At 46.8% G+C, this 21,965-nt stretch overlaps 1 protein-coding gene across 7 annotated transcripts in view; it reads right to left on the minus strand.

Annotated features, from left to right (window-relative positions):
- Positions 1–935: 935 nt before the first annotated feature.
- Positions 936–21,965, minus strand: part of BRD4 (bromodomain containing 4) — a 1,377,132-nt gene continuing 1,356,102 nt past the window's right edge. For all 7 annotated transcript variants that reach the window (XM_078681876.1, XM_078681852.1, XM_078681859.1 and 4 more), the window contains one exon: positions 936–2,858. In XM_078681876.1, coding sequence (XP_078538002.1) covers positions 2,790–2,858 — 69 coding nt within the window. In that variant the 3' untranslated portion in view covers positions 936–2,789. The remainder of the gene's footprint in view (positions 2,859–21,965) is intronic.

A 21,965-nucleotide genomic window follows, 5' to 3' on the forward strand; every position in this document is an offset into this window, starting at 1 on the left:
AAAGGTGACACACAAAATAGTGATATTTGTGGTAGCTTCAATCTTGGCTCAACTTGTTGGTCGGGAATCATCATGCCTTCAAGATGTGTGTCTGGGGGACGTGGGGGTTAAGAATCCGTAAATATTAGGCAACCATTTATTGTATAAAATGTATGTTAAATTGTCATACACTACCAATAAACGTGGTAAAATCTTAATCTACACTCAAGTTAGTACACCGGAATCTACCACACACCCCTCAAAGTCATTGCATTAATTCATGGGTCTGTATCATACATTCAGCAGTTTGAGAATTAAAATCAGAAAAAGAACTTGTCAGTTGTTGCTAAACGTGGAATTCTAACTTCTTCAGAATAGGCTGCTTTCCTCAAAGTCAACACCAACCGCTATACCACATTTGAATGACAAAAAAGAGGCTGCCTGAGCGCTCCTTGCACAGAGACTCCTGACAGAATCTTCTATGCATACATGTTAATTTGAAGATGAAGAATGAATTGATTCCGAGAGACTTGGTGCCAACAAGCCTGCCAGAGGGTTCTTTGAACTGAAATACCAGCCAGAAGAATCCAGGATCTTTACATATGCTTGTACACCTGGTGAGAGATGAACTGGAGAGGATAGCAAAATGAGAAGGATCAGGGGATGAGACTTGTGAAATTAGAGTTATACAGTGTGGGGTCATGGGCCAAGCTTTGTACACACTAGTAAACCAAAATAACACACTTACATTTTGAACCCAAATCAAAGATCTGATACCAAACTGAGAATTCAGAACATACTGTCAGACATAAATAAGCATGGCAATTCCTACTTGTGGTTGTAAAACCCACATCTGCGCAGCACTTGCTGAGTAATACAGCCCGACAATGTGCATGACATGGTCATCACATCCTGGCATTTCATGCTGCTTCCTCAAAGAAACATCAAGACGCAAGTTTGTTTGGTTTGTGTTTGTGTTTTTTTTTGTTTTTGTTTTTTTAAAAAGAGACAAGTTTATTCCATGATCAGTACAGAGCAAATGCATATTCACTGTATCAAAGTAAAAGCAAGTGACTCCAGAAGCTTGTGAATACTGACGCGCCAGTATTGCACTGTATAGTGGGTATTTATGGCACAAAGTTAACAGTTCAAAAGATTTGTCAAAGAAAAACTGACTGAAACAATGGTCAATGGATGAATAATTAGCACACACATACATTGATCATACGTGTGCCTGCAAGGACGTGCTAATAGGAACAGCGCTGATGTCAACAATTTCAACTTAACTTAACTCTCCCCAACCCCACAAATTCTTATTGGTACTTTTATCCTTGCTATGCTATTAAGATTTTTTACTTATCCCAAACTTGACCCTGATCAGTATGCCAGCTTCAAAAGTTAAAACCTTTCTTTGAATTCTTTAAAACCATAAAAAATCTACAGCTTTCAAGATCACAGGTTTCCAAAAAAAAACCCCAAAATAACATTTGAAAACTGAGTAAAATAAAAAGGGCCTTTGTACAGTTATGGAGCTCGGTGTCCCATGTGTACAGTTATGGAGCTTGGTGTTCTATTTGCGTGCTTCTCTCCCTTTCACAAACTTGTATAGTAAAATACAGCCACATTCCAATAGTCCAGCCAGACTGCCAAGAGCGTTCCCAGAAACGGTTTCCCCACTTCCTCCATAATATTATTTACCCCAGCAAGAGATGAAAAAACTGAACAACACAAGATGAACAGCTACTTCCAAACTCGTGGCATCTTTCATGCCTGGAGAAAGAGGGGGATGGGCGGGGGTTTGGGGAGCAACACCATCAAGCATGGAAGAATACTCCTCCCACTTTCCACACCGGGCAAGGTTGGCCAGCACTCAGAGTTCTGATACAAACTGCTTGGATCTAACACTTACTGGAGAGATGGGATGGTTGTTAGGTAAGAATGCCACACAGACCCTCAAAAACTCTGCTTCACAATTCCCTTTTTGAAAACTTGCATGGAATAGCTCCTGAAACGACCCGAATTAAAAAAACAATAATAATTACAGTAAAAAAAAAAAAAAAAAAAGAAAATGAAAAACAAACAACAACAAAAGAGAAGGCCAGTGGGAAGATATGCAGAAGGCATGGCCAGTGATGGGGAAATAGCAAGTGAGTGCATTTTTTTTCTTGTTGCTGTCCCAGCTGGCTCCTCTGTTAAACCAGAATTAAATCATTTTGATCCGACTTCTGGCGCAAGCATCTCTCCATGTCGAATCAGCACTGCGTGTGTGGATTCTGCTCACATTGTCAAATAGAGCCCTCTTTCTATACCTGTGTGTGTGTATGTATGTGTATATACATATATATATATATATACACATATATACATATACATATATACACACACACACACGTACGTCTATATCTTTATGGTTGACGAAAAGAGCGGGCAATCCTGAATACATTGCGGACACGTTTGGCATAGAAACAGTCTCGGGGAACTCGACACCCCTTCTTATCTCGCCTGTTGGACTTAAAGTTTCCAGATACCACTTTTAGGAGCACATGTACACTAGCCTCTGCAAGCCAGTGAGGAAGTGATGATTTTTAGTCACACAGTAAGGCAAACTCTTCGTTGTCCTTCCAAGGCATCAGCTAAAACATCCCAGGCAGCACGTACACAACAAGGGGGAAGCAAGCCGGCTTCTTCTCACCACCTCCTCGTGGTACTGCCATCTCGCTCCTTCTCCAGCGGCTCTTAACACTATTGAGTCTCAAAGATTTGCCAGAGAGCAATAATTTGAACCGAAAGTCAAAGCAGAAAATGAGGTCTCAGAAAAGGTTCTCCTCAAATATTGCCAACAAGTCGCTCTGGAAATTCATGTCAATTGTAGCCGCCATCTGTAAACAGAAAAGAAAATAGAGGAAAAGCTTTAAAATAGAGGAGGTCACTAATGTCACTGTTGTACAGTACAAAATGTATTGTCCACTGAACCTAGATAGCAGTTCTCTAGTGCTTATTTCTGTTTAGGTATCAATTTCTTTTGGTGCCATTGAGAAATTAAAATGGCATGTGAAACAAACAAAGATCCACTGCAGGACAACCAAATGGTCTGACCCAATGGAATGGTGGCCTAAATAAGCGAAAACTTAAAAAAAAAAAAAATTAAACTCCAGTGTGGGAGGTGTTGTGTGAGGTGCAAGAGGTTTGCGACCAGATGTACGTAGCTTTGGGTTTGCAATTACCTAATAGCAAATATATGAGATTTGCTATTTGGTATTTGAAAACAGCTGTGTACAAATGTGTGTTTCACAGATTTAGCAATTCCCGGTGGGTCGTAAATAGACCGACCTCAACACAGGAAGCTGGGTTCAATAGGGACCTCCTAGAAGATTGCTTAGCCCTAGACGGGGTTGCTAATTTTAGATGGCTATCCTACGTAAGAACATTTCTAACAGAGTTAGGACTACGGGAATACTTTGAAAATCCAAGTTCAATGGAGGATGTCTCTAGATCAACTCTCAAAAAAATAATAACTACACACCTGGATACTATGAGATGGAACCGTGAAAAACTTAAACCCACTGTTTTAAACTTTCAGGAAATTACCCCCAACGAAGGTTTGCAAACTTATTTGAAGGTCGATACCAGTCCATTTAACCGAATGCTTTTGTCCCGCCTGCGCCTGGGGATCTTCTTCCGTATGGTAACCCTACCTGAAGCCAATAACTGGTCGCATACTAAGCTGATCTGCCCTTGTGATAACATCGCGGTGCAATCTAATATCCATATATTGTTCTTTTGCACGCTGTACTCTAACCCTGGAAAAGTATATTTGATACCTTTACTCAAACGGTGGGGTCTAAGAAACTGTAGGCCAGCTTTTTTGAAAATGTTAAGATTAGAAAATGACCATGTGATATTTGCTGTCTCATGCTTTTTAAGATTAGTCTTAAAGTATCGCAAATCTATGTGATATAGCATCTCTATCCTGGGTCTTATATAGATCCCTGCTGTTGTGTGTTGATATTTTATTGTACATTTTTTAACAATGTTTCTTGCTGTGTTTTTGTGCTTTTATGATTTTATGTTTAAAATCGAATAAAGCTTACTTATTATTATTATTAGACCGACCTCATTAATATTCAGAAAATCCATTGGTAATTGCAAAAACCAAATAGATGGTGACCTGCTGGGCGCAGCACACCACCATGTCTGTGATTGCTTTTAAAGAAAGCAATAAAAAAAAAAAAATACAGTTAGTTTTCCTTAAAGGAAAACGAGATGCGTCTCAAAAAGAAAAATGCTACTTTTTGTTTTCACTATTTAAGATGAGGCATGCAGTTAAAAAAAGGTTTCACAAAGGGGAAGGGATCCCTTGGGGACTCGTTCACGTTAGCAAATGGGTTACCACCTACTTGATGTAGGGAGCAAAATGTGAATGTTTTGTGATCGCATTTCAGTCGCAAAATATTCACACATACCATTGCAATTCAGTATTAGGAAGGGACACCCTTAACACACAAGTTACTTAACTTCGGTAACGATATATCTGTAAGAAACAGTAGTTAGTTTTAAGATTCCTTACCTTAGAATATCCTCAGGCGTCAGACTGGAGCTGGAAAGTACCCCTGCGCGTTGGTAGGCGTCGTCTGCGGCTCTGCGTCCTTTGTCGGCATCGTGATTGCCGGGATGATGTCGGAGTACTTAGACGCCACCCTCGCGCTGACATCAGTTCTGTACATAGCTTTCTGAGCCAGGAACGCAGAGCCATGCAAGAAAACAACACTGGTGCCATGATACTAGGGCCCTCAAAGGGAGATACCTTAACCCTAGATATCGGTTCGCAGAACGGGGAGGATGGGTGGGGCGGTTAGGAATCTAACACTAACTACTGGTTTTAACGGATATATCATTACCAAAGGTAAGTAACTCGTGCATTTGAAAGAAATCGGTTAGTGTTAGATTCCTTACCTTAGAATAGATATCCCAGCAATACCAACCCCTGTGGTGGGTCTGCGAACCAAGATCACACCAGGAAGTCCTGGAGAACGGAACGGCCAAAGAAGCCATCTCTCCGGACTTGGCTGTCCAGGCAGTAGTGCTTAGCGAACGTGTGCAGCGAAGCCCACATAGCTGCCTGACAGATGTCCTGCATGGGGACTCCCCGACCCAGGGCAGTAGTACCGCCGAGGCCAGAGTGGAATGGGCGCATAGCCCCACAGGAGGCTCCTTTTTTGCCAAGAAATAAGTGACCTTGATGCACAAAACGACCCACCAAGAGATGGTCCATTTGTGCACCGCTCGTCCCTTCTGGCGTGTGCAGTCTAGATAAAAAGAGAGCGCATGTTTTGGGTCCAGACGGTGGAGCCTCTCGTCCTCTTTCGAAGGATGCGGAGGCGGAAAGAAGTTGGGCAAGGTGATGGAGTGCCCGATGTGAAAGGCCGTAACCACTTTGGGCAGGAAAGGACGAGTCCTCAGAACAACTTTGTCCGGATGGACAGATAGGAAAGGAGGCTTAGAAAACAGAGCCTGGAGCTCACTCAATCTTGTGGCAGAGGTGATGGCAACCAGGAAAGCAGTGTTAAGCGTCAGAAGACGAAGAGGACAATTATGAAGTGGCTCAAAGGGAGCGCACATCAGATAAGTAAGTACCAAGTTCAAGTCCCACTGAGGCATCACAAAAGGAACAGGAGGGAACATGTGTATGATACCTTTCAAGAATCTATTTACAACAGGGGACTTGAAAAGAGAAGGCTGATCAGGAAGTCTTAAGAAGGCTGAAATGGCTGAGAGATAGCTTTCGATAGTGCCCAGAGCAGAGCCCTGCTGGGCAAGAGAAAGAAGGAAGAGGAGAACCTCTGAAAGAGGGGCAGACAGTGGATCCACAGCCTTTGCTGTGTACCATGCCACAAATCTGTTCCACCTGCAGGCGTATACCGTTTTTGTGGAGGGACGCCTCGCTGCCAGAATCACATCACAGACTTCTGGAGGCAAGTCAAATGGCCTCAACTGTCGCCGCTCAATCTCCACGCAAGAAGGTGGAGACTGGACACGTTCGGGTGGAGGAACTTCCCCCGTTGCTGCGACAGAAGGTCCTCCTGAAGAGGCAGACTAATAGGGGCCCCGGTCGTGCTGTATCTTCTTCAGCACTCTGGGCAGAAGTGGCATAGGCAGAAAGGCGTACAATAGTCCGCAGCTTCACTTGCGACGAAAAGCGCCGCCGAGCGAGTGCCGCCTTGGAAATTCCAATGCGCAGAACTGATGACATTGCGCATTCTCTTCGGTGGCGAATAGATCTAACCAAGGCTCTTCCCACTGCCGAAAGATTTTGCGCCACGTCAGAGTTTAGACGCCATTCGTGATCCATCATGCACCGGCGGCTGAGTTCGTAAATGTATGTGTCTTGTAAAGACACATACATTTACGATGAGTTCGTCCACCCTGGCGGTCAGGGAACCTGCCAGGTGTTGAACTACCAGGGTGACGCCCTGGTGTTCCAGCCATGTCCAGAGGCGCAGAGCCTCCTGACAAAGGGTCCACGACCCCACCTGCCTTGTTTCTTGCAGTACCACATGGCGGTGGTGTTCTCCGTGAACACCTGCACTACTCTTCCCCGGACAGAGGGAAGGAATGCCTTGAATGCAAGTCGGATCGCCCGCAGCTCCAGAAGGTTGCTATGGATCCGGGACTCCGCCGGAGACCAGAGGCCTCTGATCTACGCCTCTCCCTTGTGGCCCCCCATCCCAGGAGGGACGCATCCGTCACTACCGTGTGCCCCGGTTGGGTATGGAGAGGGATCTGCCACTGACCCAATCGCGGTCCATGAGCCACCACTGCAACTGTCTTGCAGTGCCCTCCGAGATCAGGACATGGTTGGACAGGTTGCCCTGATGCTGTGCCCACTGGAACTTCAGGTCCCACTGCAGAGCCTGCATCCGCCACCTGGTGTGATGCACAAGTAGGATGCAGGAGGCCATCAGCCCCAGGAGCCTCAGCCTGACCGAAACTCGGAATAAAGGCTGAAAGATGAGAATCAGAGCCTGAATATCCCGAACCTGCTGCTCGGGAGGATAAACCCGAAACTGCGCCGAGTCCAGAACCGCTCCGATAAAGAGGTGCTTCTGAGAGGGGCACAGGTGTAACTTCGGCACGTTGATGGAGAACCCCAGCAAGTGCAGGAGATCAGCCGTAGTCTGGAGGTGGGAGACGACTGTCTGGGGCGTGCCCGCCTTCAACAACCAGTCATCGAGCTAGGGGAAGACTGGAACCCCTGATCTGAACAGATGAGCTGCGACCACCGCCATCACTTTCGTGAACACCCAAGGGGCACTGGTGAGGCCAAAGGGGAGCACGATAAACTGAAAGTGCTCGTGGCCTACCCTGAGTAGCGCCGGTGGGCCGGCAGGACGGGATGTGGAAATATGCGTCCTGCAAGTCCAACGCTACCACCCAGTCTCAAGGGTCTAGGGCAGCCAGGACCGGAGCTAAAGTCAGCATCTTGAACTTCTCTTTGTGCAGGAAGCCGTTGACGCTCCGGAGGTCCAAGTTAGGGCGCAGTCCCCCTTTGCCCTTCTTGGTAACCAAAAAGTAGTGGGAGTAGCAACCATGTCCTACTTATGGCCCAGGAACGCGCTCGATGGCCCCCTTGGCCAAGTGGGCCATAACTTCCTCCTGCAGAAGCTGCAAGTGTTCCCCCGACATGCGGTGGTACTGAGGTGGCATGGCTGGAGGGGTCGCCTCAAAGGGGAGGGAGTAGCCCCTTCGGACGATTTGCAGCACCCACCTGTCCGAAGTCATGGTACGCCAGTGGAGGAGGCGATGGCTAACTCTGTCCCCCACTATCATCGAATGGGCCTGAAAGCTCGGACTAGGAAGGCTTTGAGGCAGATGCTGCGGGAGTGGATGTGGACTGACCGAGCCTCTGTCACCCTGCACCGCCACGGCGGTTACCACATCCGCGTTGAGGTTGGTTCTGCAGCCTGTGGCTGGACGAACGTGTGTGGGTGCCCCTTCCTTGGCCGCGAAAGGGGCGAAAAGCAGAATGCTGCCGGCGCTGGCCTGACAGGTCCAAGGACTTGGCGTAGTCCTGGAGTCTTGAAACGCTCAAGCGCACTGTCTGCTTTCTCGCCGAAAAAGCGACGGCCATCGAAGGGCATGACCATGAGCTTGGACTGGACATCCCCCGAAAATTTGGCGGACCTCAGCCAGGTGTGGCGATGGATCGCCACCGTCGTGTAAATCGCTCTGCCCAGCGAGTCCGTGGTATCAAGTCCACATCTGATGGAATAACGAGCTGCGTCCCGCCCCTCAGCAAGAGCTTGGGCGAGCCGTGCCTGGGCCTCCTCTGGACTCTGGGGCAGCACATCCTCAACCGTGTCTCACAAAGAGTGGGTGTACGGGCCAAAAGGCAAGCAGTGTTGATAGACCGCAACACCAGACTAAGTGAGGAGAACAGTTTTTTCTCAAACTGGTCAAACCTTTTGGATTCCCGATCTGGAGGGGCAGTCGTAGAGGCCTAGATCACCAGGCTCTCGGGGGTGGGGTGTACGGACAGAAAGCAGGGGTCGCCCGGAGGTGGCGTCGGGCCACGGTCCGATCCACAGGGGGCACTGTGGAGGGCTTTGACCAGGTGCCCATCATAGCGTCTGTGAGGGCCTCATTGAACGGCAGCAGAGGCTCCGAAGAGCTTACTGGCAGCTGAAGCACCTTGGTGAGGAGATTAGTCCTCACGGCTGCAGCAGGGAGCTCAAGAGACAAGGCCTTAGCTGCCCTGCGCAACACCACACCATAGGTAGCACCCTCCTCCGTAGCCACGGAGGGAGGAGAAATGAAGCCAGTGATGAAGTGTCAAGGCCACTAGCACCCCCCAGCTCGTCTGCCCAGTCCTGATTCAACTGGCACTGCTGTGCCAGAGGGTCCTCAGACCCCTCCCAGTCCCCCCCTTCATCCGTGTCCTGATAAACAAGCAGAATTGACGGAGCCGGGTCATAGATGAATTGTTCACCCACCGACGCCGGAGACGGCGCCGAGCGGCACCGCTTCGACCCCGGGCCGGGGCTGAAACCGGGGACGGCTTCGTTCCAGGACGGCGCCAGGAGTGACACCATCAGGGCCGGCGCCAGCGGAGGATTCGTGAGGTCAACTGGCGTCAACCGGGATCCAGGCCTGGATCCCCCGGGCCCCTGCTATGTCGTGGCCGTAGTCGACGTAGAGGCCGAAGCTGCCGGCTCGCTAAGGCTCCTCGTTAGGTCTGCGGGGCCGAAGGCGTGCTGGCAGGCCTCTAAGGAGGGAAGTGAGTCCTCATGGCCACGAGGAAATCACGTACCTCCTCCGGCGTCACATGCAGTCCAGGGACCGAAGGGTATGGGACCGGACGCGACGCTTGCGCGGGTGGTGCCACCCGAACCCTCAGCCGAGTCGCGCAACGGGCGAGGGGAGTCAGAAAAGCGATGTCACTTCTTTTTAGAGTGCCTCGACTTACCTGAATGCGAGGACTTGGATCCCGACGAACGTTGCGGGCTCCTCGACTGGGACCTCGAGCGCCGCAGAGCCGACTGCAGGAGTTCGAGTAGCTTGCAGGACCGCTCCCGCCTAGCCTTCGACGTCAAGGCCCTGAAGTCGGGGCACGACTTGTCGTCGTGGTCGTCCCATAGGCAGTAGAGACGCCGGCGGTGGGGGTCGGTCACCGACATCAGGCGTTCACAGGCGTCGCACAGTTTGAATCCAGGCATCCCTACCGGCACCAGAAGTCGAATCGACTCGAAAAAGTTAGCCGAAATAGGTCAAAAAGTTAGGTCAAAAGTGACTATGGTACTACCTCTTGCCGGATCTGCGCTTGCTGGTGCAGATAAAAGAAGAACTGACGTCAGCGCGAGAGGGCGGCTAAGTACTCCGACCACGTCATTCCGGCGATCACGACGCCGACCACGGATGCAGCGCCGCAGACGACGCCTACCGACGCGCAGGGGTACTGCTGACGAAAACTTTCCGGATCCAGTCTGACGCCTGGGGATATTCTAAAGTAAGGAATCTACCACTAACCTGTTTCTTTACGCCTCTTCCTAATACCGGATTCAGTAATAGGTTACCGAATTGCAAAATAGGACTTAGATGCCGTGAATCGGGCCGTTTACAACATAAAAAAAAGCTTTGTGCATCTAGCCCTTCGAGACCTGCTTTAAGCAGTAATAGCAGCATCGCTAAATAAGCATGCTGTGTTTAAGAATAGTGTGATAGGCCCTAGATTGCCAACTGTGATGTGTTTCTCAGGAGGTGGCTAGTTGAGAAGTGTTTCTCCATTTATATCTCCCCTTTCCTCTCTTCTTCAGGCCTCATATCTTGCAGCATGGCTCTTAATCGCATGCCTTTAATGGCCTTTTCAGCATCTATTGGCATTTCCTTTATTGAATGGGAAGCAAACCACACACTGAGTCTGATAAGGACGTTTGGAGCAAATAGATTTCTGACACAAACTCCCAATAAAAATGACGAAAAAATGACTTTCAATTACAGTAGAACTGGGGTTGGGGGGGAGGAGAGAGGAAGCGGCGCAAGTCTAAGAAAACACCAACCTCCTGTTGGCTTATCTCTCTCAGACAGCGTCCGATTTCCCGGCGGCTGCATAAAATGTGTTGTGCGGGCCCATAGTAGCTGAGTTCTATTGGTGTAATCATTGGACAGGGGACTCTATATAACTATATCAATGGAATTTAGCTGGGGCAGTATAGGACAACGTTAAAGGGCTCTGAAGTGGAAGAGGCCTTCTTTGAATACTTCCAGGATCTTTACTCTGAAGAGGAAGAGGTCTTGAAAGAGGAGGTAGTAGCCTGGTTAGCAGAGTCAGAGAAGCCTTTGGACCAGGTCCAAAGATAGAGTCTTAATCAAGGTGTAACAGAGGAAGACCATACAAACATCTAAGGGGGGTAAAGCCGCCGGTCCGGATGGGATACCATCGGAATTGTACGAGGCCCTGGGGGGGAAAAGTCCTAATTCATTTTTTGACAGAGGTAATTAAAGAGATCTTAGATAATGGGATACAACCTCCAAGATCATGGAATGAAGCGACAATCTCCCTTATCCTATAACCCGGCAAGGACCCCACTAACCTCGAATGATATAGGCCTATATCCCTGTTGAACACGGACTATAAAGTCTTTACCTCTATATTGGCGGGGAGACTAAGCAAGGTAGCTGGAGGGATAATTCATAAAAATCAGAAGGGATTTGTCAAAGGGAGGCACATCCATGAATTAACATATGTGCTTATTGGAGCAATTGATGTGGCAACAGCTTATTCTGTCCCTCTTGCGGTTATTATGTTAGATGCCCCTAAGGCCATTGACAGGGTCAGGTGGTCCTATCTGCTAGTGTTTTTGAAGAGACTAGAGTTAGGGGATCAATTCTGTAGGGCTGTGCAATTAATATATGAATCAAAACCCCATGGCGAGAGTTCTAGTAAATGGCGAGAGTTCTAGTAAATGGTAATCGAACTCCCCCCATCACCAAATCACCCCTGTTTAATTTATATTTAGAACCTTTTGCCCAGAAATTGAGGATGACAATAAACAGGACCCCTGCCTTACGAGGGGGATCCTGGGAGAAGAAAGTTGCTCTATATGCAGATAATTTGGTTATCTTTACTTCTGACCTAGAGGCCGCACAATCACCCGCCCTTCAGATAACTATAAGGTTTGGTAAAATTTCAGGTTACCAGGTAAACCAGCCCAAAACTGAGATCATGGTCTGGAATCATAGGGTGGATAACCCGTTGATTAAAAAGGATATGAAATATTTGGAGATCAAAATAGTGGAGGACATTAATAAAATCCCGGAATCTACCGCTTACGATCTTTGGAGAGTTAACCTGGTCAAGATGGTGATCCTGCCAAAAATCACATATCTATTTAACACCATTCCTCTCCATTTTTAGAAATCTATGATAGACAAAATCCAACAGGCTATACATTTTTTCATCTGGGCATACAAAGGGGTTTGTATATCCTGGAAAAAGCTGCGGAGATGGAGAGAGAAGGGGGCTATCAATACCAGATATCCAGCTACATGCTTGGGCATTACAAAACTCCAATTCCAGAATGCTTTTTAAAACCCCAAACGACATGGATATAAGCTCTATGTTTTATGCAATGATAAAGGAGAGTAGAGGGGGTCACAATGGTTTCCTCTTTAAATTCGGGGACCCAACATTTTTCAAGAAATTTACGCTAAAAGTGCTACAAGGTCTTACTAGAATGTGGTACTTGATACGAAGACGGATTAGAGTAGACTACTATTCCTTCTCTGCCCCAATATGGGACTCCCCAGGAGCTCCTGAATGCCTTAAGGCTAATCTGGCTTGGTCAATACGGGAGACAGGTGTACTGGTATGCGGCGAGATTACACAGGATGGACAGTTCATCTCATGGAGTGAGATGAAGGATCTTATGAAGGATAACATTTCCTTTTTCAAGTATATACAATTCAAGAGCTGGGCGCAGGCACGAAAAACAACATTGGGGTAGCCAATGATCTGTAGGAGCAGTTGGCCAGTAAACCTCTTGGCGTAAAAGAAGTTTCCCCTATGGCACTCGGGTCTGCAGGATAACATCGACAGAGAATTTACTTTGGTAGAAGATCTATGGGGCAGATGCTTACCGAGCATCAATCTACAACATACTTGGCAAGTATTGATGCGCACATTTTATTCTATTGTCAAGCCTGCTTTTTTTTTTAAAGAAATCATTTCTTCTCACTTCACAGGGCAAATATAACTCCTGAGAAGCTGTCCAAAAGGGGGAAAGGAAAGCCAGTAGCCTGGGCAAAGTGTGGCTTAGAAAAAGCAACAGATGTACACATGTTTTTTCAATGCATGTATATTCAAAGTTTCTGGCCTGAAGTTGAATGAACACTTACAGGTATTTTGGGAATAAACATAAAGGTAAGCCTCGAACAAATTATCTTTGGGGTTAAGGAGGGTGTGACAGGAGCACCTAGGAATTTGTTGTTTTATGCACTACTGCTTGCTAGAATGGAGATCTGTTGTAATTGGATAAGTGAAACACCCCTGCAGCACGCAAAATGGCTAGAGTCCATGTTTTATATGTCAAGAATGGACTTGTTTGGTAATGGGTCCAAAAAGAGAAAAACATTCTGGGAGATTTTACCAAGTTGGGTAGGGGTAACTGAAGCCAGGGAGTGGCACAAAGTTCAGATCCCAAACTGGTGCAGGAGGTACTCTAGGTGGTATTACTCTTTTCAGGTCTACCATAAAGGCTTTAATTACTGAAACCTTGAACAAAGATAAATATTGTCTGTTTTGTAAATATGCTGCTACTGCTGCAAGGTGCAATCAAATGGATGTGTAGGCTAGACCAACTCACTGTAGATGTAAAAGGTAACAAATACTATTTTAAATAGAGGCATCTAGCACATCAATATTGTTGTTATAATATACAACATATCTTTTCCATTTTGCCGCATAACATGCACTGGTGGTAGGCTTTTTTGCTTCTTTAAGAACGGTCATACAATCTGGCGGCAAATTTAAGTATCCAAACACTATGACTTCAGTAGCCAAGTTGCTACATTGAGCTCCTCGGGGTTTGAGTGTCTGATTTCTCCATGGTTCTGAGTGAGAAAGCTGGAACTGAGATGCAGCTTTTAAAACAGAACCACTGATAGTTCTAAGAGTTTTGTGAATCACGGTTGACAGGCCACTAAAATCAGTGTGAGCTTTGATTGCCTGAGCTTCCGAACAGACAGGAGAGGGAGAGGTGGGAAAGCATAGGCAAATGCCCTTTACCAATTCATCCATAGGGGATTGCCCTTGGATAGAGTATGTGGGAACCTGGAGGTGAAGTTTGGGCATTTTGAGTTGCCCACTGTGGCAAACAGATCTATTTGTGGGAACCACCATTCTTGAAAGTATGGAAGGAGAACCTGGGGATGAAGTTCCCACTCGTGTATTTGTTGCTGCATCCTGCTGAGGTCAGCAATTTGATTGTTCATTCCTGGTAGGTGCTCTCCCAGAAGATGAATTCTGTAATGGACTGCCCAACGCCAAATGGTCTAAGAGAGGCGCGATAGTTCAAGAGAGTGTCCCCACCCCCCCTGTTTTTGTACATAGCTGTCATATTGTCTGTGCGGGCTACGACAACTTTCCCTAAGAGGTGAGACTGAAAGGCTTTCAGTGCTAGAAACACAGCTAGAAGGTCTAGATAGTTGATGTGGAGACTTTTGTGCTTGTTGTCCCACAGACCCTGAATTGTTATGTTCTGTAGATGGGCGCCCCAACCTGTGAGAGATGCGTCTGCTGTTATCACGATCTGTGTAACAGGGTCGATGAAGGGCTGCCCTTTTGATAAGTTTTGTGTGTTCCACCACTGCAGAGAGCGATTGATGTGGTTGTTTACCTACACTAGGGGGCACAAGAATCAAGCCTCCATTTTGAGATTCCTAAATAACAAACTTTACCGATTCACTATGCATGTAGGAATCACAACAAAATTACGATACCTTAACATTACCTAAGAGCGATTCGGAAATTGCAAATCACTATTAGGTAATGTGACTCCATTCATTCCTATGGGCCAATGAATGGTATAGCATTCGCTAATGTGATTACCAAATTGGTAATAGCAAATAGCGAATGCAAATCCATGGGTGGCCGGGGGTCTAAGGCCCCCATGAAGCACCCCACAAAAAAGGGCATGTGTGTACTACATGGCACTTTGAAAAATGCATTTTTGTGCAGTTTTCAAAGCATGCACATATTATCATCATAGCGTTTCCTAAATGCACAGTTCGCATTTAGGAAAGGCTACATGCATCAGCATTAGAATCGCAAATTGCGATTCCCTAAATGCATTTGCAATTTAGGGAATCGCAAATAATTACGATTACCTAAATTGCGAATGTTAAAACCTACATGCATAGGAAAAGGCCCTTTTCTATTCGCAAATCGGCCAATTCTGTGAATCAGCCCGTTTGTGAATGGGAAAAGACTTGATACATGCCCTAGATTTGTTAATTGACCCTGTGACTGATTCCACTGACGTGCTAGCCATTCTTGTAGGGGACACGTGTAATCTTGCTTGAAGCTCTATTGCAATGCATGATGGCATCTTTCCTCTAGTAGTGTCATGAAAGTCCTGACTGCTGAGTATTGGCTGGTCTGAAACTGTCATAAAAGAGTTTGAATATTTTGAATTCTGGCTGCATTGGGAGAGGCTAGAGCTGTGTGAGTGTTTAGAGTCGCTCCCAGATAGGACTGCATTTGTGAAGGCTGAAGATGAGACTTTTGCGTATTGACCGTAAAATCCAATTGGTGGAGTAGATCTAATGTATTCTGAGTGTGTTGCAAATACTTTTGCTGTGTGCTGGCTTTGAAGTGATAATCTAGATATGGGAAGACATGAATCTGTTTTCTTCTGAGTGAGCTGCCTCTACTGATAGACCTTTTATGAACACTCTGGGAGCAGTAGTTACTCCGAATGGGAGTACTTTGAACTGATAGTGTTTTCCTGCTGTCACAAATCTGAGATATTTGTGATGTGTTGGGTGAAACGGAATGTGAAAGAATGCGTCTTCTTTTAAGTCTAGTGTGGACATAAAATTGCCTTGCTGTAAAAGTGGAAGCACTTGTTGAAGCGTAACCATATGGAAATGTTCTGACAGTATGTACAGGTTTAACATTCTTAGGTCCAAAATTGGTCAAGGAACTGTCCTTTTTTGGGCATTAGAAAGTAGAATGAGTAAACCCCTGAACCGTGGTACTATAATGGAACTGGTTCTATGGCTTCTTTAGTTAAAAGAGCTTGTACCTCCAGTTTGAGGTGGATTATTGGGAGGATTGCTGATAAGCTCCAGGCAATATTCAGGTCGGATAACGTCTAGCACCTATATGTCTGATGTTATTGATTGCCAAATGGGGAGAAATTGGTGAAGTCTTCCCCTTACTGTTTTTTTGGAGGAAGGACAGTTACACGTTGGCGTGTATTTTTACCCCTACCTTTGAGATTCTTTCCTCTGTATCCTCCTCTATAGAAACCTCTAGAGGGAGAGGGTTGTGTGTTTGATTTATAGGAGGAAGCATTAGGGTCTGAGGACGTACTTTTGGACCCTCCTTTATAAAATGATCGGCAAAAGGAGCCTCTGTTTGATGGGGACTGAAGGCTTCCCGTAGACTTTGCCACGTCTGTCTTTTTTCTAGGGCCTCGTCTATTTTAAGCCCTAAAAGGTGTTGCTTGGTAACAGGGGTATTCAGAATGGACTGCTGAACTTCTGGTTTAAAACCTGAAATTCTAAGCCATGCATGCAGCCGTAGGAGAAAGGTGGTGTTAATTCCCCCTTGCTGCAGGATCAGCACCATCTAAAGCACAAATAATGGAGGATTTAGATCAGAGACGTTTTAATGCATGGGCAAAGTGGGCTCTGGCCCAGGGCCCCAGCTTTTCAGGGGGCCCCTGACAGAGTCAGCTCCCTTCTTCAGAGTTTTGCCCTAATGACCTTGAACATTTCTATAACAGATTGTTTTCCTTTAATTTATGTTTTATGTACCTGATGCAGAGAAATGTTGTGTTTATGTTTCATGCAATATACATAAAATATGTTTCTTTTAGATCAAAAAAGGCTTAACATTTAAGAAATGGGAGGGCGTCACAGAGATTATTTGCAGTAATATTGGTGAGCTGCTGCAGTGTTACAATATTGAAAACACACATAACTATCCCTTAATATTAGATGTAAACACATTTAGGGCCTTATTTAGGAGAAATAATACATTGCTGTGTGAAATAAGGGATGCTTCACTTCTTTCTGTGACATGATGGATGCGACATATCATGTGGAAAGGAGTTACAGATACATCAGTATTTCTGACATTTCTGTATGTGCAAAAGTGATGCAGTGCTGGGGTGTGTCTGAAAATAAACGCAACTACAGCAATGTGTCTTTTCACATGGGACAAGCCCCTAATAAAAGGGACTGCGTCAGTCTTACGCCTGCTGTGATGCAGGTGTAAGATATTGACTCAATGGCATCCTAGAAGTGGCGCACTGAGTTCTCATTGACTTCAATGCGCCACTTCTACGAGGCTTTTTGTGGGGGAACACGCACCCTGAATAAAATATACCTGGTGCAGGTGTAATGTGGTGCAGGGGTTAACAAAGTGACGCATCTGCCTAGATGCACCACTTGGTAAGTAGGGCGCAACATGGCACATTTTTTACGCTGCCAGTGCGTCATAAAAAATTGACCTTAGAATTTGGACGAGTGTTCCTTTGCACTGTCCGGGACCTAATGAAATTAAATGAAATAGTGTATTTAATAAAGCGCGCAGCTACTCCAACTAGAGTGTCCTGGCACGTGACAGCGGGAGGAAAACATGCATGAAAGACCCATCAGTTATTGAAAAGTCAGGTTTTTAAGTTCTTCCTGAAAGAGAGTTGGTCTGTGTTTAGTCTCAGAGACTCAGGGAGTCTATTCCACAATCTTGCGCCTAGAAAGCCGAGCGATCTGCCTACAGGGCAGGGCATATTTTAGGCATGATGGCCAGATTGGCATTGGAAGTTCTTAGGGGTCTAGATGTTGTGTAGCAATTAACGTGTTTATTTAGGTAGCTGGCTCCTAAGCTGTGGAAAGTTATAAAGAAGATGGTCATTGCTGCAAAGTCGATCCGTTCTTTTACGCGGAGCCAGTGTACATACTTAATAATAGGGGTCATACGAGATCTCGGTTTACGTCTCAAGATGGCTCAGGCTGCTGCATTTTGTACCACTTGTACGCACTGGATACAGTATTTGGGAAGACCGATGAACAAGCTGTTGACATCGTCAAGCTTTGATGTCACCAGAGCCTGCACCACAATCTTTCTGCTCCCAAGCGGTAACAGTGGCAGGATTTTATTTAGCATCCAGAGTATGTCAAAGCAAGCGCCAGTTAGATTTGGATTTGAAAACGCATGGAGAGTCTCTTGTCTATGACAATTCCTAAGTTTTTGACTTTCTCCTTTTCCGCAGGTGGGGCCAGCAGATCTTTTGGCCATCAGGTGCTCTAGTCAGGCTTTTCTGGATTACCAAAGAAAACAACCTAAGGATTGCACTTTAGCTGATTGGTCGTAAGCCAGTTAAAAACACTTGTGGGGCAATACCTAATCATTGCCCCATCAAAGTTGGTTCCCTTTTCACATGTAAAGATCAGCTAAGTGTCATCAGCATAGGAAACAATTTTGGCGCCCTCTTCTTCTACCAGAAATGTGAGGGGGATAGATATATATTAAAAAGGGTATGACTGAGAATGGAGCCCTGAGGGACACCTACATTCATGGCCGGAACTGGGGATGAGAAAGGGGGCAGCCAGATCTCCTGAGATCTATTTGCCAAGAAGGATGACATCCATGTTAAGGTGGTCACCCCAGGCTGATGATAGCAAATCTCTCTAGGAGCCTCTCATGTGGGACCGTATTGAAGGCTGCCAACAGATCGAGCAGTATCAGAACAGCCTTGCCTCCCTGGACCAGCTTACCCTCTAGAAACTCAGTCACTTCCAGCAGAGCAGACTCCGTACTGTAGTTAGCCCTAAAACTGGATTGGGACTCATGAATGAGCTTCCCATCTTCAATGTGTTTTGGGAGGGCCTTGTTTACATGCCTCTCTAATACTTTGGAGAGGGCCGGAAAAAGGGAGATTGGCCTCTAGTAGGCAGGGTCCGTCGGTTTGGCGTTAGCCTTTCTTATCAGTGGAAGAATCATAGCATTCTTCCATAATTTTGGCATGTTGCCTGAGGAGAGGGAAGCATTAAAGAGCTGGTTTATCGTTGGGTTTATGGTGGGAGCTAATAGGTTCAGGATATTCGCTGGACATGGGCTGATAGGACAGCCATACCTAATGCTTTGGAGAAGGGTCATTGATTCTTCCAGCTGAAGCGCAGGGAAAGCTTGTAAATATGGAGGATCCAAGACGTGAAATTTGCTATTAGAACTAAGGTAGAAGGTCAGTTCTTCCTCTGAGATGTTAGTGAAGGCTTGTTGGATCACGGAGATCTTTTTGTGGAAGAATTGAGCTTTCTGCTTAGACCATTCTTCCATGCATGGCCCTTCCTTTACGCCGGCTTTCGGGGCAGTGAAGGATTTAACTATCCTAAAGATTTCCTTACTCTTATTTTGGGCATTTTCTATCTTTGTTTGAAAGAAGTTTTTCTTGGCTGCCTTCATGAGAATGTAATGAGCTTTTGAGGTGTATTTATACACTTTCCTGTTCTCAGGTAGATAGGATTCATGCCATCTCTGATCCATTTTTCTACAGCTTCTTTGGCTATATCTGAAGGAATTGTTAAACCATGGAGCTGGTGGGGCCGACCTCTATAAGCAGCAGGAAACAACAGGTACCACTGCATCAATGTTGGTTCAGAGCGATGAATCTATTGAGAGGGCGTCCGAGTCGGGGCAGCCAGACATCCCTGGTGAGGAATGACCAAGGGCGTCTGCTAACATCGGGATGGATATTTCATGGAACATCCTGTAATTAGGGGCCCTCTGCCCTGCGTTAGTCCGAGGGGCTGTGGCAGAGTTGGGAATGATGAATTATAATAGGAGGTGGTCAGACCAGGTAATGGGAAGAGGTAGGATTACTGATATGTTAAAGTTGTGAAAGATTTGGTCTATGGTATGGCCCTTCACATAGGAGGCCGCAGAAATAGATGGAAACATGTTGCAGACCTGCAGCGTCTCCAACAAGGAAATTTTTTTTTTTTTTTTTTGAAAACCTTTATTTACGCAAAATTTTACACCGCTATTTAGCCGAACATCCCAGGGGCACGGCAGCAACTTAAAGACATAGCATCATGGCATACATCGATCATATTGTCGGATAAGTGAGGTTTAATTTTACGTTTAACTCAGGATAACATCAGGAACGGAAAAAGCTCCAATATAGCGAAAAGGAGGTGGGAATCAGGTGCCGAGCCGTAAGTAACGGTCACATCATAGGCAAGCCAAACAATAAGTCCTGCAGAATGAAGGCAACCACCAGGAAGACCTGGGTAACGCAGCAGAGACATAGGATATATATGCATACAATTGCTACACACATCAATCAAGCGCCAACCCAGTTACACCAATAATGCAGCAACCGCTAGGACACAGCTTACGAAAATTCAGTGAAAACTCGGGAATAACCCAGCCGGCTGACCCCAAACCCAGAAAAAGAAGAAAGGAAAAGAAATACCAGAAAAGCGAAGAAAAAGGCCATAGAAACAAATTAGGAATAAAAAGAAAAACCCCTCCCTCTACCCCCCACCCTGCACAACTGTAGATGGCTACGGCCTACCCCCCTTTAGCAGCGTGCCTGTCGCCCAGTACCTAAACCCGAAATATAGAAGAAAAGTTAATAAAAGAGGGAAAAAGAAAGCGGAGGAGGAGAAAAATCAGTATGGAAGCATCCAATCATCCATCCCCGGAGCCCAGAACCACAAAGTCAACACCGAAGCGAGAGCAGTGGCAAGCAAAACAAATCGTGTCCCTCGTTATCACCAGGTAAACCAACACCATCAATCAATGAAGCAGACTCAGCCCTGTCCCGTGCGCTCGGTCACACCAGTTGAGTACATCCAACCAGCCACCAAGATGAGGAATGTGGGCGACAAGGAGATGCCAATGGGTTGTTTTCTGACATCCGCCGTCAGCAACAGTGTTCTGTGAAGGGCGTCAAATGAAAGCTCCTCGAACAATACCAGTCCCCAATACCAAGCGAGAGCCGATAGTTCCGTTGTCATCGCGGGAGACTGGCCCTCCAAAGCCGCCACATCCACCGGTGAGAGCTCGGCAGACCGCTCCGATTCAGGGTGTGGCATAACGTCCTGAGCGCGCGGACAGTCGAGCAAGGCGTGTCCGGGTACGGGAGTAATGGCCTCCAATTTGCGTCTCAGATCGCGAGCAATGCAGATCATGGCGCCACGAAGGGCACAGAGGGCAATCAGAACATCCCGGACCCCTGGCGACATCCCAGGAGCACAGTCCACAGCGCACATCTCCTCCATAGGCTCTACAGCAGGTTCCGCCATTTTAGTCGGGGCGTCACTGACCCACACATCTGATCGGGCATCCTCTCGCCCCCCACCAGAGCAAAGGTGAATCACAGATGCGAAGGTGGCAAACTTCATAATGTGCACAGAAAAGGACACAAAGGCAGCCTCAGCGGTGTCAGGGTATCACTCACACACCAGTGCCCTCAAGTCTCAAAGCACCGACCCCTCGGTGAACAAGATGGCGCTCAGACGTACCTCGGGAGAAATGCAGGGAACGGCCGAGCCATACACAGACAAAAAGTCCCAAAGGAAATATAATCCCCCGGTTCCTCAGCGCACCACCGGCCCGCAACCCACGAGACGGACCGGAGATCGCAGCAAGAGGCACACGTGTCGGGCGGATCACTCCGGGCAGCCAACTCCTCCCCGTCACAGGGAATCACCAGCAGGATAGCGGGGGCCGGCCGTTCCCCGTACGCAAAACCCCGGATCAGCCGCTGCGGAGGGCCGGATAGGAGACGTGAGCATATCTCCGGATCTACGGCCGATGGGGAGGTCGGGAGCACATCACCGAGCACCGCCACACTTCCCCTCCATAGGAATGCGGCTCGGGGACAGGATAGTATGCAGGATCGGTACACAAAGCAACAAGGTCGGCGGAGCCGAGTGCCTAGGCGGCCATCTCGGTCTCCGGCTTGGCTCCTCCTCAACAAGGAAATTGTTTGAGGGTCTTTTCCATTGTCCACATGTATATTGAAATTTCCCAGAATAAGGCAGTTGTTGTATTTTAAGGCCAGGGAGGCTGAATTGAGCGTAGTAATAAAAGTTCCAATTGCACCGAGAGATCTGTAAATCAGAAAACCAGCTATCCTATGATGGAGGGATAAAGTACAGTGGAAGCCTAAGAACTCTGCACCCTCGATTTTTTCCATCGTGATGGGAGAGCAGTCTAGTTTTTATTGTAAATTATGGCAACACCGCCCCCC

This window comes from Lissotriton helveticus, chromosome 1_1 (genome assembly GCF_964261635.1).
Source record: "Lissotriton helveticus chromosome 1_1, aLisHel1.1, whole genome shotgun sequence".
NCBI lineage: Eukaryota > Metazoa > Chordata > Amphibia > Caudata > Salamandridae > Lissotriton > Lissotriton helveticus.